Source organism: Astatotilapia calliptera, chromosome 9, assembly GCF_964374335.1.
Source record: "Astatotilapia calliptera chromosome 9, fAstCal68.1, whole genome shotgun sequence".
In the NCBI taxonomy this organism is placed as follows: Eukaryota; Metazoa; Chordata; class Actinopteri; order Cichliformes; family Cichlidae; genus Astatotilapia; species Astatotilapia calliptera.
In genome coordinates, this window is record NC_137430.1 from 25,004,666 (window position 1) to 25,021,732 (window position 17,067).

Consider the following 17,067-nt stretch of genomic DNA (forward strand, 5'->3'; position numbering starts at 1 on the left):
AAGGTGCTGTAAACATTTGTCAATTTCACTGTGATATCACACATACTTAATGGTTTAAAGCACTATTTAAAATCTATAAACCATCACTAATATTGACCTGAAATTCCCATCAGTTCTTTGGAGTACTTTACAGTCTTTCAGCTGATTGGTTTAGTATTCTAGCTCTTACGAATATTTTGATTAAGGTTAATTTCCACTGTTTTCAGCTATGACAGATAACAGTGGAAAAGGCTTCAATAAACTCTGCTACCTGAATTATATTGAATTCTAAGCAATGTAGAGACATATATTAGATATTATTTGTTGTATATATTAATAATTAACTAAGGCCTTTTTATCAGTTTTATAAGGTGATGATGTGTTAATGCTACAACTTGTTTTAAGAACCACAAAACAAACAAACAAACCCCAAAAGAAGAATCAGGGCTGATTTGTAAGAGGAATCTTTATTTGAGCTTTATGAAGGCTTTAATCTAAAGACACAAACAGAAGCACCAATGCATTTCTTTTACAAGCTTACAGTATATACACAACTTCTCATTTATCAGCTACAGCTGGTCTTACCTTTGGGCACTTCAATAAATAAGAACAAAGGAAAATAGATATGTATATGGTAAATGCAAGCATATTAAAAAAAAAAAAAGAAAAAAGAAAACCTCTAACCTGAAGAGTTCAACAATGAACAGCAGTAGCACCTGTGCCTGGTCATAGCCAAAAGGTACTTTCCAGCTTAAGGTACTTTAAGGTCCCATTGTGATCACTGGTTAGTACAAATATGTGAGAAAAATCTGACGGCAAACAAATTCATATGAGACGAAATATGACCTTGGTGCATAAACCGCTGCTGAGGTTTTGTTTTTCTCTCCCTGTGAGAGCTGAGAAAGAAAAAAATGCCCTGAATGAAACCATCTTTGTGACTTTTTGGGGAGAACAAATAGTTATTTTCACACAGTTAAACTGAGATGATTTACAAATCACTGAAGGAAAGTAAATGATGAGACGTATCAAAGCGTTGATGATTGTTTCAGTGTCATCTTCACATTGACAATAAAAGGGATACAAACAAAACAAGGCCTCCCAAAGGCCTGTGCTTGATTGCACAGTTGTGCATATATATGTATGAGTCTACAACGCCTGCTGCTGCTGCTGAGGTCTATAGTGGTCCAGTGATTTGCCCTCCAGCACCATCTGGATCTCTTTGGCGTCCAGAGTTTCATATGTTAGGAGGGCATCAGCCAGCTTCTTGTGCTCCTTACTGTAAGTCTTGAGGATATCCTTAGCACGTTCATATGAGTCCTAAATAAAAGAGAGAGAAAAAACATTTTGAGAAATAGAATAGAAAAAAATTCTAATTATTATTTTTAAATGACACATATTTTGCTCACCTTTAGTAAAGCTCTGACTTCCTGCTCAATGGCTGCTTGTGTTTCGGGGCTTTGCTTTGAAATGTCTCCATAGGTCATGACACCTAGCTGTAACAAACACATAACCAAGATGAATGAACAATGGGTCTACTCATGCATCGACCACTTGTAGCTAGTGATTACTGTAAAGCGAGTTACAAAGGGCTTTTCACTGAGCTGTGTGTAATTACACCCAATGACACAGTAATGTTAGAGACTGCAGTTTTTAGGTCCACTCCCCTCTTCTTCTTCTATTACAGATTTGTATTAACTTCAAGATTAATTCATTCAATACAGTTGCTGTAGATGTGCTACTGTGTTTGCTTTTAATATAACAAAGTTTGGCTGACATAAATTGACTGAGGACAATTGTTGTGTATGGCTTCATAACTTGTATCTTACTGTAAATAAAGACGTACGTCTGCAGCAGTATGTACAGTTAAAGCCCAGATCAGCACCTCTAAGTCCTTAAATGCTGATTGGAACAAAAAACAGACAACAAAACAAACAAAAAAAACAAACAAAAAAAAAAAAAACCCCACAGGGATCATCTGCCACACAAGTCTAAATTCTCACCTTGTCACTCATGCCGAATCTGGTCACCATCAATTTTGCGATTTTGGTTGCACCATCAAAGTCGCTGGAGGCACCTGAAATGGTTAACAACGTTTTTTTGTCATCTTCCAAACAATCAGAGTGTAAGTCTAGAGACTAGTAATTTATAAGAACTTCTTCAAACCACACAAATTTATTTTCTTATGTTGATAAAAGCACACAAATAAGTGTATTTATACTTGGAAAAAAGAAAAATCCCAGGGTGTTAAATGGTAAATGGCCTGTATTTGTATAGTGCTTTACTTAATCCCCATGGACCCCAAAGCGCTTTACACTACATTCAGTCATCCAACCATTCACACACACATTCACGCACTGGCGATGGCAAGCTACATTGTAGCCACAGCTGCCCTGGGGCGCACTGACAGAGGCGAGGCTGCAGGACACTGGCGCCACCGGGCCCTCTGACCAAAAATCAGGTGTTAACCTGATAAACCTTTAAATGTTATAATCATAAAATACTATTCATAGCTCAAGCATTTTATATTTATGAATCATGTCCTACCAATCAGTCCCTCTGTGTTTCGTACCTGTGGTGATGTTATCGTTCCCAAAGATGAGCTCCTCTGCTACTCGGCCGCCCATGCTGACGTCCATCTGAGCCAGCAGCTGGGCTCGTGTCTCGCTCCAGCGGTCATTCTCTGGAAGCATCGACACCTAAAACACGGCACGGTTTATCAAAAAAAACCCAAAAAACCCCCCAGCAGAAATACGTACAATACTGCAAAACTGTAACAAAAGCTCACATGGCCCAGAGTTGGTCCTCGAGGCATGATAGTAGCCTTATTGATGGGCATTGCATCTTTGGTGTAATAGGCAACAATGGCATGGCCGGACTCGTGGTATGCGGTAATGGTCTTATTCTTCTTGTCAATTTCAACACTCCGCCTCTCAGGGCCTGAAATGTGAAATGGAAACATAAAGAAATAATCATGATGGTGTTCCTGTCTCCTCACTTAATAATGTACAGGTGATCAGTGTAATGTGAAATGTAGTGCTGTGGGCTGCACCGTGATCACTCATTTACCCATGAGGATCTTGTCCTTAGCGAACTCCAGGTCCTTCATTGTGACCATCTCTTTCCCGTCCACTGCTGCCTTCAGGGCTGCCTGGTTGACCAGGTTCTCGAGCTCTGCCCCCGAGAAGCCCACTGTGCCTCGGGCAATAATCTCTGCATCAATGGCTGGGAAAGAACAAACAGTGTTTGTAAAGGTGATCAAAGACAATGGCGTCATTTAGAAAAATGGCAAACACAGGTTTCCTCTCAGGCTTAGCTCCAGCAGAGAAGGACAATAGGAGAAAAAAAGGATGAGATCTAAAGGTAGTTGGAGATATCCTTAATATTGTTGAATACTTTACACCCAGACCTACCTGGGTCTACTTTGATCTTGGAGAGGTACCAGTTGAGAATCTCTGTGCGGCCTTTCACATCAGGGCGAGGGACCGTCACCTGCATGTCAAACCTTCCTGGTCGAACCAGAGCGCTAAAGAGTGATGCAAAGCAGCAATAATTAGTACACAGAAGTTTATTCTGTTGAAGTTTTATTTAGGAGAACAAATACTACTTAAAACGATCGCAAAATGACACTCAAAACGTCTTACTAATATCTGTAAAACGAATGTGTTTCATCAGAAGCTGCATAACTGCACAATAACTACCTCTGATAGTAAATGCTAAAAAATGGTTTAATTTTACTGTCACTTTACAAAAAACTTAACATGTTTATGGCATACATAAAAAGCATTTCATCCTAAATGTTTACATACTTATCCAACGCTTCAGCAAAGTTTGTAGCACCAATAACAATGACTCCTTCATTTGGTTTAAATCTGTAAAAGAGCAAAACGAAACATTAGCAACTGTAAATTTAAGGTATCTACACCACTTATCACTCTATTCAGTTTAACTAACACTGACCCATCCATTTCAGCCAGCAGCTGGTTGATGGTTTGTCTGGAGTAAGGATGCATAGGGGACTCTATTCTCTTTCCACCTACGCTGTCCAGCTCATCAATGAAGATGACACAAGGAGCATTGGCTTTTGCCTCTTCTGCAAAACACAAAAATAGAGGTTATATTCGTTTTTAAAATACAATTTTAAGTGTAACTAAAATTTCTCACATCCAGTAAGCTTACTGAAAAGGTTCCTGATTCGGCTCGCACCAACGCCCACAAACATCTCATCAAACTCCGATCCGGAGGCGTAGTAAAAAGGAACATCGGCCTCTCCGGCCACGGCTCGTGCCAACAGAGTCTTTCCTGTGCCTGGGGGACCAACAAGCAGGATCCCTGAGGAGACCCAAACAGAAACGCATAAGAAAAAAAACAAAAACAAAAAAACCCCACCCTATTCAATTCACTGAATTTTCTTAATGATCAGTAAAAAGTGATGAAAAGAATTAGCAGCATCGATACCTTTTGGCAGCTTTCCACCCAAAACGGTAAATTTCTGTGGGTTTTTCAGAAACTCAACAACATCTTGCAGTTCGCTCTTTGCCTCCTCCACTCCTTTGACATGCTCAAATGTCACATTCTTCATCTGGATGGGGTCGACTGCAGAGTCAAGACCGGATGTGGTGCGGAACCTCACTACGAGATCCCCAAAATAATCAGTTCAATAAATACATATTTGCAATGTCTGACAGAAACAGCTGCTTCCTGCAGCACACATTTATTTTCTACCAGTTATTCATAAAGCACGAACACAGTAATGAAATAAAAAATAGTTTGTATAGATATTTATATGTTAAAGCACAGTATCATGCACTAAAATAATCTGTCAAACCCTACATGCGCACTAGTACATTATTGTAATAAATACATAAATATATATATGAATATTTAAGCTGAAAATCTGGTGAACATTAAGTGAAACACTTCTTTTCTAATGCTTTTGCACCCTTGGAAGGTGTAAATCAGCAGGCAGTGTGCATATAGGATTACGATTTAATTTGAAAGCTTAAAGAATGAAGACTGAAACAAACCAGCATCAGAAAAGGGGCCTTTACCGGAGAGAAACGGGGTTCTTGAGAGGCCATAAATACCAATGAGGAGGAGGACCAAGAGGATCAACCTGGTTCTCCTCAGTGAGTCTGTAAAACATAACAGACAAAAAAACAAATCAGCCAATCTTCATCTTTGTACTCAGCTCAGCACTGCCACCAACTGTTATAATGAAAAACAGGTAACTGTGTCTTTGTCTGGACCACATGCCTTGTGTTCTCTGAGTCAAAGCTTGAGACCTCATGAACCCCTCAGTGAAACCCGTCTTGAAAGCCTCCTGCTGGTTTTCTGGAAGGTTTTTTTGTTGTATCACTTGGTCCAAAGACTGCGCCTCGACTCCTTTTTCTTTCAAGAGCAATCCCTGAGAGGGAAAAAAGTAGACATGTAAATCTGCTTTCCCCCCTCTTTTAAATGTGTGCTTCAAATAGCAACTCAAAATCTGCAACGACTTGGTCAAGTTGTAGAACGAGCTAAAGGGTCAAAGTGCCGTAAATCCCGGACTACAGAGTGCACCTGATTAAAAGCCGCATGCTCTAATTTTAGAAAGAAAATCAATTTTGTACTTGTACAGGCCGCACCGGATTTTAAGCCGTATGCGTTGCACTTGTAATATGAGATATTTACACAGAAATATTACACGTGAGGATTTTTAACGTTTAATTAATTTATTCCATAAGGTAACATAGACGTTATGATAACATACAAAAATACATACTGCAAATGCTTTTTTTCCTCGAACAGCGCCTGTAACATGGCTAATTTTAAGTATACGTACGTATCGGTAACACACAAATTACGTTGCTTATGTTTTTTTTTACAGAACAGTGCAAAAACAACATTACAACGTCTCTTAACAACCGGTAAAAATAAATACCGTATATATACTACTTATCAATTTTATTGGTCTACTGTTACCAGGCAAAATATTTTTGGCCGCATGAAAGAAAATATGCATTAGCCGCACGTCAGTATAAGCCGCAGTGTTCACAGTGTGGGGAAAAAGTAGCAGCTTATGACCCGAAAACTACGGTATGTTGTTCATTCTAACTGCATAACTAACTGTGCAGTGTCCGAGAAATAATGCTTATTCAGTAAATACAGAATTTATGTTGGATTAACCAACAGTCTGTATTCATAACAGTGTAACAGATACATCAGTCGTGTGGTGGCATACCTTCATGAAGCCTGGAGTGTAGGCTTCAGATTCCACGGGACCGTCATAACCAGACTCCGCCCGTCTGGTCCTTGATCGAAGTGTCTTGAAACCGCGACTTTGGACCCATACTACACAGACAGAAAACATGTGACTATATGTCAAGTATCTTTAACCTTTTTCAGACATGGGGTATATAAGATTTCTGGCTTCTTCAGTCTGTTAAAATGACAGCTGTTTATCATAAGTAAGTCTAGCTGTGCTCTAATCGCATGTAACTACACTTTTGAAAATGTAATCATTGCCAGTGTCTTTAGCTCAGGCCCTGCTGTGAAGACCAACTCATAACAAACAGAACCTGTTTGTTGTAAAGTGAAACTGAGTGTTAAGGACAGTGAAAGCCATCCAGTGGAGCCATTGATAGCCCCAAATTGCTTTTTCCGTCTTACTGCTATTGAAGGCCTAAACCAAGACTGCTTTTTGAGAGCTAAGCAACGTAACGAAGAGCATATACAGAACATATATATTGGACCTGTATAAATTGTAAGATTGTGTTTTGACTTTTCACTCAGGCATGAGGCCAAAAAAGCTCAGGTGCCTTCAGATAAATGGAAAGGAGTGCATGCCTGAAAGGGGCTTTAATGCCACTAAGTTTGTATAACGTCAGCTTCTTACCAGGCAAAAACTGTAGTTCTGAGCAAGCTTGTCTTAGTGGGCTGTGGTATTGTCTGTGGAATAATCGTGAGCCAAAAAGCCCCAAATTCCTGTGTGAGAACCCTGTGAGACAAATCGTACAAAAAGAGAAAAAAATCTCAAGGTCTGTTTCACATTAAAACATCTGGTTAAATAAATAAAGCTCGACTGAGCTGCTCACCGTGCTTGTTGTGAAAGAAGCTGTCTGCAGAAACGTGGCTCGTTCTCCATATCGAAGGAACAGCGGGAGGCTCTTCTGGTCCCGGTGTAGGCAGTAACCTGCTGACGAGCTCGTCCAGCTGACTCGCCCTGAGCTCGGACAGACCCAGATCCTTCAGACTCACACTGGGCTTTAAGTGAAGGACAGCAAAGGTAGGTCATCTACAACTCTAAGGTAGGGCTGGGCCATATCATACTGTTCACGGTAATACCAGTATAATGTTAGGCAATAATAAGAAAATGAAATATCGCGATAGAATATGGGTAAACGCAGGTGCGCAGTGCCTTTGTTCACATATTATGGTCGTGTCCAAATTCATGAGCTGCATCCTCCTGAGGCCGCATTTGTAGACCGATTACGTCACAGCGACGCGCCGAAGGCTGTCCAAATTCGTAGACTCCTCCGAATGCAGCTGACAAATGAGTCCTCCTTTTCCCCGAATTTGAAGGATGGGTTGGGTGTGTCCTTCATGGCCTACCATATCCCAGAATTCATAGCGCGGCCCAGCCAAACTCCAGTTTTCAACAATGGCGGCCGCTACTAAGTTTTAAAATTACTCTTACTAATCTTTCTGGGTCACAAAATAAACTTTTAACATATTTTCAGGCGAGAAAGTAGCTGTGTAAACATAAAATATCTGCTCGGTTTATCAAGATATCGCATATTTGCAAAAGTGCTTCGACGTTTTCGGAGACGTCTGCTACCCACCAGCTCGACAGCTAGCCGGGAGCTCGAGGGTTACTGATGCGGCCGAGAACGGCACAACTCCCGGCACATCATTTTCAGATCACCGCGGACTTTCGCTGCTCGGGTTAAACGTAATATATAAGTCACTTAGACAACCTAAAAATGTTATTGTTGGGCTTTTTTCAGTGTTTTGTTTGTTCGTGAGTAAATCGGTTTGGCTGAGATTAAAGTTATTAGATTAGATTAGATAAAATAAAACTTTATTAATCCCCCGGGTGGGTTCCTCCTTGGTTTTTACACAGCTGACTAAACGTCAAACAGAAAACTGATTAAACAGAAAACTTATTAAACAGAAGTATGAGACAGTCGAGAATTTACGCCAGTGTCCTGTTATATTTTAGATAGCAAGGAGCAGATGGCCGAGTTTATTAAACTCCACCGAGACAGCAGTGACGCAGATCTGAAGGCTGGACCGTCCAATTTCACGGCCGTTTACTTCCGGCCTACCCGACCTTCTGAGGACCTGGCCCACGTAGACTGCGAAGGCCGGGTCCTCAGGAGGATGCAGCCCATGAATTTGGACACGACATATATTATCATATCGTGATAAATACTTTTGGCCATATTGCCCTGCCCTACTCTATGGAGCAACTGATCACCTAAAAGTAAGTAAGTACATAAGTAAAGATGACACAGAAAAATAAATAAAAATGAGAAATAGTCACAATAAAAATGCAATAGCCTCCAGTCTTCAATCTCACCTGAGGAACAACCAACAAATTCTGAGCCTAGGATCTCAGACTGTGAGCAAGAGCGTGTTTAAGAAGAAGTTTAGATAGTGCTCTTTATTCTAAAATAAACTGAGAACAAATGTAAGGAGTATAAAACAGGAGTAACACAAGCTTGCTTACTAGGATATATCAGTCATAACATTTTCTCAAGTTCATCTGAGAAAACTATACCTTGCAATTTAGAAATACTCCTTAAATTGAAAAAACAAAACAGGTACGTCAAAGTAGATGTTGCATGTGAGTCAAAGCCCAGAGAGGAATCAAATATAACACCAAGATTATGAAGACTGGACTTAGCAGATAAGCAACACAATGAACTATAATCACAGCCTCTGTGTTTTTGGAATACATAGCAAAGTAATTACTGGAGATCCAGTAACTTATCCGGATAAACATTCAGTTAGGTTGGACAATCTATCCAGCTGATAAGGCTTGAAATTCAGCTGTATATGCATTTTACTGGCATGAAAATGATGAAGGTTTTCAGAAAAAAACAAATCTAATAATGCCAGCTAAAGGAAGAATGTAGAACGAAAGGCAATAATGGACCCAGGATTAAGCCTTGCAGCTCACAGGTTAGAGAAACAGTGTTAAAGGAGAAGAATATATTCAACCTAACAGAGAAAGCCCAGTCAGATAAATATGAGGAAAACCTGTCTAATGCAGAGCCAGAGAAGAGTCCCAAACAGGTAAAATCTCTAACGAGGATGATGAGGGTTTTCTTTTTCCAATTTTGGTAACCAAGACTTTTAGTGTTAAGAGTAGTTCAATAGTTTACTCATAAACATACTTCCATAAAGTCGCCATCAACAGATCTGTGGTTTACCTCAGATAGTCCACTTTAACAAAACATGTACTATGTCACCATCAGCTACTATCCTCAGGAGATGGAGCTCACCTCTCTCAGAAATGAACTGTGCTCTGGACTGAAGTCTTTGTGAAGAGCCTGGATTGAAGCTGTGGCTGAATTCTTCAGAGAGTGGAGGGCATTGATGAGCTGGCTGAGAGGCACTATCATCTGGGAAGACACAAGAACAGCAGTAGCTTAAAACACTCTCATAGCACCTCACATTTTCTGCATGTACATTTAACGTTTCCCATTCTACTTGTTTTTTGTTTTTAAATGAGACTTCCAGGCGGAGACAGCGTGGTCAGGACTGTTATGTCAGTTTTATTCTGCACATAGAGTGGTTTGGCCCACATACGGCAGACGAGTTACGTAACCTCTACGCTTTGAATGATTTTTTTCAAATACTTTGTTTAAATTAACCTAAATTTTCCTTCACGTATCTCTGGGTAAAGTCACGACCGAAACCTCACATATCACGCTCGTCTCCGCACCGACACAGGGTGACAGCGTGACGTAAGCATAGGCTTATTCTAGAGTAATGTTCTTGCTAACACTAGGCGAGCTAAAGGGGAAAAGGGGGTCAAATAAGCAACAGGCAGCAGAGCTACATGTCGATATAACTCCCATAACAGTCCTAAAATAAACACTAACTTACAACTAAAGACTAAATTCACTCCGAGAAGAACACACATGAGCTAGCCAAGTCAATAAACCGCTATCTAGTCGGCTTACCTGCTGTGGTTGAAATGACGAAGACAGCGAAAACATTTTTGCCGATGGATGCTACAAAAACGGACTTTGGAGGGCTGGTTTGTAAGGACAGACCCTCTATATAACCCAAATGAATGCGTCCTCCCGAAAGGGGCGTCCTTTTGGTTTTCCTTGTTACACAACTTTCAACAGTTACACAACTTTTTTTTCAGCTAACAACGCCAAATGGATCCCCCGGCATCTGAGGTCAAACGGACTACAAAATGACGTAAAGAAGAACTACTACCGGGTGATGCTTGCATCATTGCGATTGTTTCATTGAACTCATTAAAATTAATTTATAATGCATAGAAATGACAAAATAAATCTTCACTTGCATCAGGTGCCTTACAGTAAAAAAAGCGTAGCAGTTATTATTAATTTTTCTATTTAATTTTCACGTTCTTCTCATTTTGGTCTGCTCGTGAGTGCCTGATCAAAATTTAAAAACAGTTTCCAAAATAATGGATTTCTGGTAAATAATTGTTTTAATTGTAATTAGACGGCCAAAATTAACTAGCGTCTAATTACACTACACAGGTTGTTCAAGTACAGGTTGTTCTTTTTCACGCAGGCGCTTTCTTGGACAACTAAGTGGGGTCCCCGTGAAAGATCTGCGGAATTCAAAATTTCAAAACAAACCAGAGAATCCGTTCTTTTGCAAGTGCGTGTTGTTTACTTTGAGCTGGCTGGCGTACACAGACGTAACCCTCATTTTAAAGCAGTTAAATAATGGACGCAGAGGAAGAGCATCGCTCGTGCGCCGACGTGAAATCTGTAGGTCATCACCCTAAACCGCCGTCTATCAACGATTTCGTCGTGCTGAAGCCCATCAGCCGCGGGGCTTTTGGCAAGGTCTACCTTGCACGTAAGAACTGCAACGCACGCTTATATGCCATTAAGGTTAGTGGGTTTTTAACCTGTGCTTATTCTAAATCATTAAAGGGAGATCTAGCCTACTTAAATGCACATTTCTTCTGCCTCATAGGTGATGAAGAAAGCCGATATGGTGGATAAAAACATGACAAACCAGCTGAAGGCAGAGCGAGATGCCCTCGCTTTGAGCAAAAGTCCCTTCGTGGTTCACCTGTTTTACTCCCTTCAAACAGCCACCAAGATCTATCTGGTAACGCCCAGAGATGAAAAAATAGACTCGCGTTAAACATGTTAATGACCCCGTTTATTAAGTCATTGTTTATGCTTACAGGTAATGGAATACCTCATTGGTGGAGATGTCAAATCTCTCCTTCATATCTATGGCTATTTTGACCAGGATATGGCTGTAAAATACATCTCAGAGGTCGCACTGGCTTTAGACTATCTCCATCGTCATGGTATAATTCACAGGTACTTTTACAGTGCATGCAAATCTTGCACTTTCATTCAATTTGATCGACGTCAATATGCATTTTTGAACTGTAACAATTTTTTTCCCAGAGATCTGAAGCCAGACAACATGCTCATATCCAACGAAGGCCACATTAAACTAACAGATTTTGGCCTTTCTAAAGTCAAGCTGGACAGAGGTTTGACTTCCCAGCAGCTTTTGCACATTGTAACCATCACCTTTAGAAATATTATTAATAGTTCCTTTACCTCTGTGCTTTCTATATTAGAGCTGAGTCTTATGGATATCCTCACTACCCCATCTTTGGCTAAACCCAAGAAGGATTATTCCCGCACGCCAGGCCAAGTCCTCTCTTTAATCAGCTCCCTTGGATTTGTAAGTGAATTCAAATAACTTCACATGCAGGAAAACAATCAGATGTGTTGTTTTGTGTGTGTGTGTGTGTGTGTGTGTGTGTGTGTGTGTGTGTGTGTGTGTGTTACATAATTCCTATTTTTTCCTTTATTCTGTTAAACACAGAATACACCAGCAGCAGAAGGCAAGCGTCACTGCAGCGCTACTGTGGTGTCCAGTCCCATGTCGTGCGGCAAAATAAAACCAAGGAATAAATCTCTTGATTCTCCTGTAATGAAGAAAATAGATCGCCTGTCTTCACCTGCTCGCTACCCTTGGAAACTGAGTATGTCATCAAGGACATTTTATTTTGGGGGGTTGATTTATTTATTTTCTTTTTGCCTACATTATGTTAGAAATTTTACTAAAAAGGGGAAATATTAAGGGTTCCCGTTAAATACATGCTTTAAAGTTGGTAACAAAATGGTTATCAATATACCATGAAGTTACAACATGAAAGCATATGACGCAGATTTTTAAGTGATAGGTCATTATTAGCTGATGCTGTCAGGCTGTAGTAGACAGCCAAGAGCTATCCTCTTGGCATTTTGTCATTCTTTGTTCACGTGGAAAGACGAGTTATGCAGATAATGAAAATGTATGCTAATTTCGCCTTTATTCAGTTTTTTTCTTCTAAATTTTATCTGATAGGACCAAAGAGCAGCGTGTTTAGTCCTCATAATTTGACAAAAAATCTGACTCCCACATTGATGAAGACCAGGAGCAGGTTTCAGACGATGAGTGCAGGCAGCACTACTGACACTGACGGTGGCACCAGTCCACTGTGGGAGTGTGAGGAGGTAAGTGGATTTTCTTAATTCTTATTTTTATCCATGTGTAATTAAAGACCAATAAAGTTTTTTGGCTTGGAGTTTCCTGTTCATAAAGTGTCTCACTCACATTTCATTCCATATTGTGACTTTTTTTTTCTTCAGAAAGAGAATGAACACATGAATGACCAGAACGGGAGAGGGCGATCTGAGTTGAAGGTGCCCAAAGAGGACAGTCCGCCCACAAAACGGGACACTTTTTGCTTTTCTGATAAGGCCTCTTGCAGTCAATCAAAAAAGTCAAATGAAGCTCATCTTGTAGAAAATAAATCCCATACGAACAACCAGGAGTCTGTCTCCACAGCTCAGGAGAATGTTTGTCAATTAGCAGTTCCCTCATCTGTGAAGAGAACATTTTCAGATTTACAAAGAAGTCCAGGGACGCCAGAGATCCGAGCCAAAAAGAGAAACACAGACTACAAGAGGTTCTATGAGATTCCTGTGGAGACTGAGAGGTTTCACACTGGCTTGACTGGAACATTTTCCACCATCAAAATAGGCGACTTCATGGTCTCCACTGAAGGGATCGAGGCAACTGAAGAGCGGGTGCCGAAGCGCTCCAGTCCCGTTGCTGTAGCCAAAAGTCTGTTTTATGAACTGGAAGAGCCGGTGGAGGATATATTTGAAGGTGGAGCCAAAGACCTGTCACACACGAGTTTCACGTCACCACTTCCTGGGACAAGTGACATTTGTAGGAACCTGAGCATGGACTCTGACGGGTCTATGCACGAAATGTCTTTCACTATAGACAGCCATCCATCCCTCCAGCCAACTGAGCCTGTCAAACACAGGAATTCATTATCACCAGAGGAGGACAAAGAAAGTAAAGACTCCTTCTATACTGCATCACTACCAAAAACTCCTGTGGCCACTGTTGAAACACCTAAACTTGGTCATTTTCTGGAGAGAGATGAATCTCGCGGTTTCTTTGCGAACCGACTTCCCGAGCTCGCTTGCAGTGATGCGGAGTCCCCTTTATTCCTCAAGCCGCGAAATGTCGTGGCCTTCCGTAGTTATTGTAGCTCCATTAATCGGTCCAACGTGTCTGGGGTGTCCCGACTTAGCATTGGATCTGTGGAAGCTATGGACGTGTCCACAACGGCTTCTTATAACGTCGCATCTGGAGCTGCAACACCAGTGCAGAAGAGACCCAGCTCCAGTGGTTCTCTCTATCAGGTAGGCACGGAAGGACGAGGAATACAGCAGTCTGCATAGCCCCAGAAACGCAACCTGATGCTCTCATTGTTAAGACAGTACTTTTATTTTTGTGCTCAACTAGAGTAATTTTGCTTGTCTCACAATTTAAATCAATTGCTTTTTTATCTTATCAACTTCCTGTCCTCTGACTTTAAGTTGACTTTCTTCTAATTGGTTGCCCCTCTTTAACTGAAGTTCGAAGATCTTCTACATATCTGACAATGACAACCACTTTAATAAAGTTTGGCAGTCACAGGTTACATTTATGATTCAATACATTATGTACATATTAATGAAATTAATGCTTTTGTTTCCTCAGACTCCTCAGCCCATGTCGACCTCTCATACCCCTTACAGGACTCCAAAGAGTGTCCGAAGGGGAGCACTGCCTGTTGAGAGAGTACCAATTTTAGGAACCCCTGACTATTTGGCTCCAGAGCTTCTTCTGGGAAAACCACATGGTAAGAGAGAGAAATCTTCAAAAGTTCTGTAACGATGACAAAGCCAAAGTCAGTCAGTCTCAGTCTTGTTTTAACTGAATAGTTTTCTTGACATTGTAGCTCTTGTGACAGGCACTCTCTTTTAGTTTCAGGAAGTGGTCAGTGTGGTAAGTTTTTAACATTAATGTTTCTTTGCAAGCGAGCTTGCATGTTCCCCGTCCTGCTAATACGCTGTAGGAAGTGAGCGGATTCCTGCCCCGTTTCCCTTTCCCCGCTGTTTCTGCCCTTTGGATCGGTGAACAAACTGTGGGCCTAATTAAAGGGGAAAGGGATGGTGGTTCAAGTGTGTGATTCTAAAGGTTAAAGCATTGGGTCTTTCAAGTCTCTTTTAACACCATTGTGCCAGCAGGGGAATCAGATTAGCTGTGGCTGATGTGCTTTTAATTTGGCAAAAAAAGATTTTCTTCTTTTTGTTCTTATAAATCTATAGAATTTGAGCAATTCTGACACACTGTCAATGCACAGTGGCACTGGCATCACACAAAATATCATCTAATAATAACTTATTGATCTGCCATGCTGTTATTAATTCAAATGTTAACACATTGAGGGCAGTGTCGCCTGGCAGTTGCACAATGCCATTTTGTAGCTTGATCGCTGCTATTTGACTTCTGTGACATGGATTTATTTATCTATTGTCTTATTCGCTCAGTAGTAGAGACTTATAACTGTAATCATGGTTTTAAGTCTGTGCAGCTATCGAGAACTAAAAAATAAGTCTTGAGAAGCACAACGTTTGCAGGCACCCTGTTTCTTTTACCCTCAATTAACTCTGCCTGTTTTAATTGACATCAAATTTTAATACAAACCAATCCTAATGATTTGTTTTTAGGTTTTTGTATGTGAGAATGAAAGAATGTTTTCTTCCCCAGTACTCAGTATCTAACGTAGTCCCTGCTTTTGCCACTGCGGTGCAGTTAGTGTGCACTCTAACAGAAATCACAGGGAAAAGTGAGGCGTTTGAGGCCCACGGCTGTACAAAAATGTGACTATTCCTTCTTCTTTTGTTGTTGTTGTCGTCGTCGTCTACCCGGGCAGACTTCATGGTGGATTGGTGGGCGCTTGGTGTGTGTCTTTTCGAGTTCCTCACAGGTGTGCCGCCATTCAATGACGAGACGCCCCAGCTGGTCTTCCAGAATATTCTGAACAGAGGTGGGTTTGCTCTTCTCTTCCAACCCTCAAACACAAAACCATCTAAAATATGTAACTCATTAAGCTTCTTCTCGATTACCAACACGCCTACGTTACTATCAACTATTGTAGATATACCCTGGCCTGAGGGGGAGGAGGAGTTATCTGTAGACTCCAGGAATGCCATTGAAATCCTGCTGACCATGGACATGACAAAGCGCGCTGGCTTAAAAGGTAGAGACCACCTTTCAAAATAAAAGACCAAAAGAGAAAGAAACAACTGGCTTTATAAATAACTATCCCATGAAGTGAAAATTTCAACAGTATTTGTCATCCAAACAGAAATAAAGACATCAATAAAAATACAAATTATTATATTTTTTAAACATGAATAAATAAGGAAAAATGTAATGTAAATACAGAAAATTCACCCCATTTTAGAACTGATTAACTTAACATAAAATACTTATACCGACTTTAGAAGTTGGAAGTTAATTTGGACCTATGTTCTCAAAAACAAAAGAAGAAGAAGAAATGGGCTGTTGTGTGTTTTGCTGTTTGTCATTTGCCTATATTTTCCATTAGAACTGAAGTGCCACCCCCTGTTTCACGGCCTGGACTGGGACAACCTGCAGAACCAGCCGATGCCTTTCATACCTCAACCAGACGACGAAACCGACACCTCTTACTTTGATGCGAGAAACAATGCTCAGCACATTGCCGTGTCCGGCTTCAGTCTTTAGAAGTTGTTCTCTCGCTCGAATGTATGATGCGAGAGTGATTTTTAAACACTTCAGACCATTACCTTGGATTTCTGCAAGTAAATGCGAGGTGAAGATGTGGATTAGGGTGGCTTTTCCGTTCGCTGTTGTAATATTGTTTTTAAAGAAAACATTTTACATTTGCGCAATCAAAAAGGGCCACTTAGCTACAAGAAATATCTTTTTAATGTTAGCACTACTGCGTTGCATTACTCTACTAGCAAGGCATCCCTTTATCTGGTGCTTGATTTTGTTGTGAGGATGTTAAAGTTAATATGCTCCATTTTCTGCTGTACTGGTACAAATGTCATGTTTCAGTGTTGAAGAAAAACATATTCATAAATAATGTCTTATATACTGTGTAAATTTAGTGTAGCGTTGTTTCAAGACAAGACTGTTACTTTATCCCAGCAGGACTTCTTTTATGTAATGTTTCTAATTTTGATTGTTGTATCCGCTCAGTTTTCCACACTACTGGTTAATTCTTGCTACATGCACAATTTTATCTTAATTCTGAGGAAAAAAGAAATAAAACCTGTTTGTAACAAGATGTGTGCTTTGAGTATTTTTGCAGAATTTTATTTGGAGAAAAATCTCAACTATACACTTCTTAAAGAAATTAAATGTGAAGGGAATACAAGGAGATGAGCAGTTACACAAGGTGGGCTGGACCAGGCCATAAAGTGGTATAAACCCAGCAACAGGACTGGTATCTGCTGCCTTTTGTGAGGTGGTCTGCCA

General features: G+C 40.5%; 2 protein-coding genes across 4 annotated transcripts; one reads left to right on the plus strand and one right to left on the minus strand.

The window, feature by feature from the left end:
• Nucleotides 1-427: 427 nt before the first annotated feature.
• LOC113029275 (ATP-dependent zinc metalloprotease YME1L1-like) lies at nt 428-10,397 on the minus strand. 2 transcript variants are annotated; one of them, XM_026180054.2, is made up of 18 exons: nt 10,149-10,397; nt 9,465-9,584; nt 7,050-7,218; nt 6,851-6,952; nt 6,197-6,306; nt 5,233-5,383; nt 5,028-5,111; nt 4,435-4,608; nt 4,156-4,308; nt 3,937-4,069; nt 3,786-3,848; nt 3,390-3,502; nt 3,046-3,201; nt 2,765-2,916; nt 2,549-2,675; nt 1,980-2,053; nt 1,386-1,472; nt 428-1,296 (listed from the first exon to the last, which is right to left on the minus strand). In XM_026180054.2, exons 1-18 carry the CDS (start codon nt 10,182-10,184, stop codon nt 1,126-1,128), a joined length of 2,175 nt encoding a protein of 724 aa, XP_026035839.1. In that variant the 5' UTR covers nt 10,185-10,397; the 3' UTR covers nt 428-1,125. The 2 variants fall into 2 exon arrangements, with proteins under 2 accessions (XP_026035839.1, XP_026035838.1); XM_026180053.2 differs by having other exon boundaries at nt 5,004-5,111.
• A 156-nt stretch (nt 10,398-10,553) lies between these two features.
• mastl (microtubule associated serine/threonine kinase-like) lies at nt 10,554-16,874 on the plus strand. 2 transcript variants are annotated; one of them, XM_080306096.1, is made up of 13 exons: nt 10,554-11,069; nt 11,155-11,292; nt 11,374-11,513; nt 11,604-11,692; nt 11,783-11,889; nt 12,034-12,193; nt 12,559-12,707; nt 12,843-13,913; nt 14,254-14,395; nt 14,521-14,541; nt 15,473-15,586; nt 15,698-15,799; nt 16,151-16,874. In XM_080306096.1, exons 1-13 carry the CDS (start codon nt 10,899-10,901, stop codon nt 16,306-16,308), a joined length of 2,562 nt encoding a protein of 853 aa, XP_080162222.1. In that variant the 5' UTR covers nt 10,554-10,898; the 3' UTR covers nt 16,309-16,874. The 2 variants fall into 2 exon arrangements, with proteins under 2 accessions (XP_080162222.1, XP_026035837.1); XM_026180052.2 differs by lacking the exon at nt 14,521-14,541.
• The last annotated feature ends 193 nt before the right edge of the window (nt 16,875-17,067 follow it).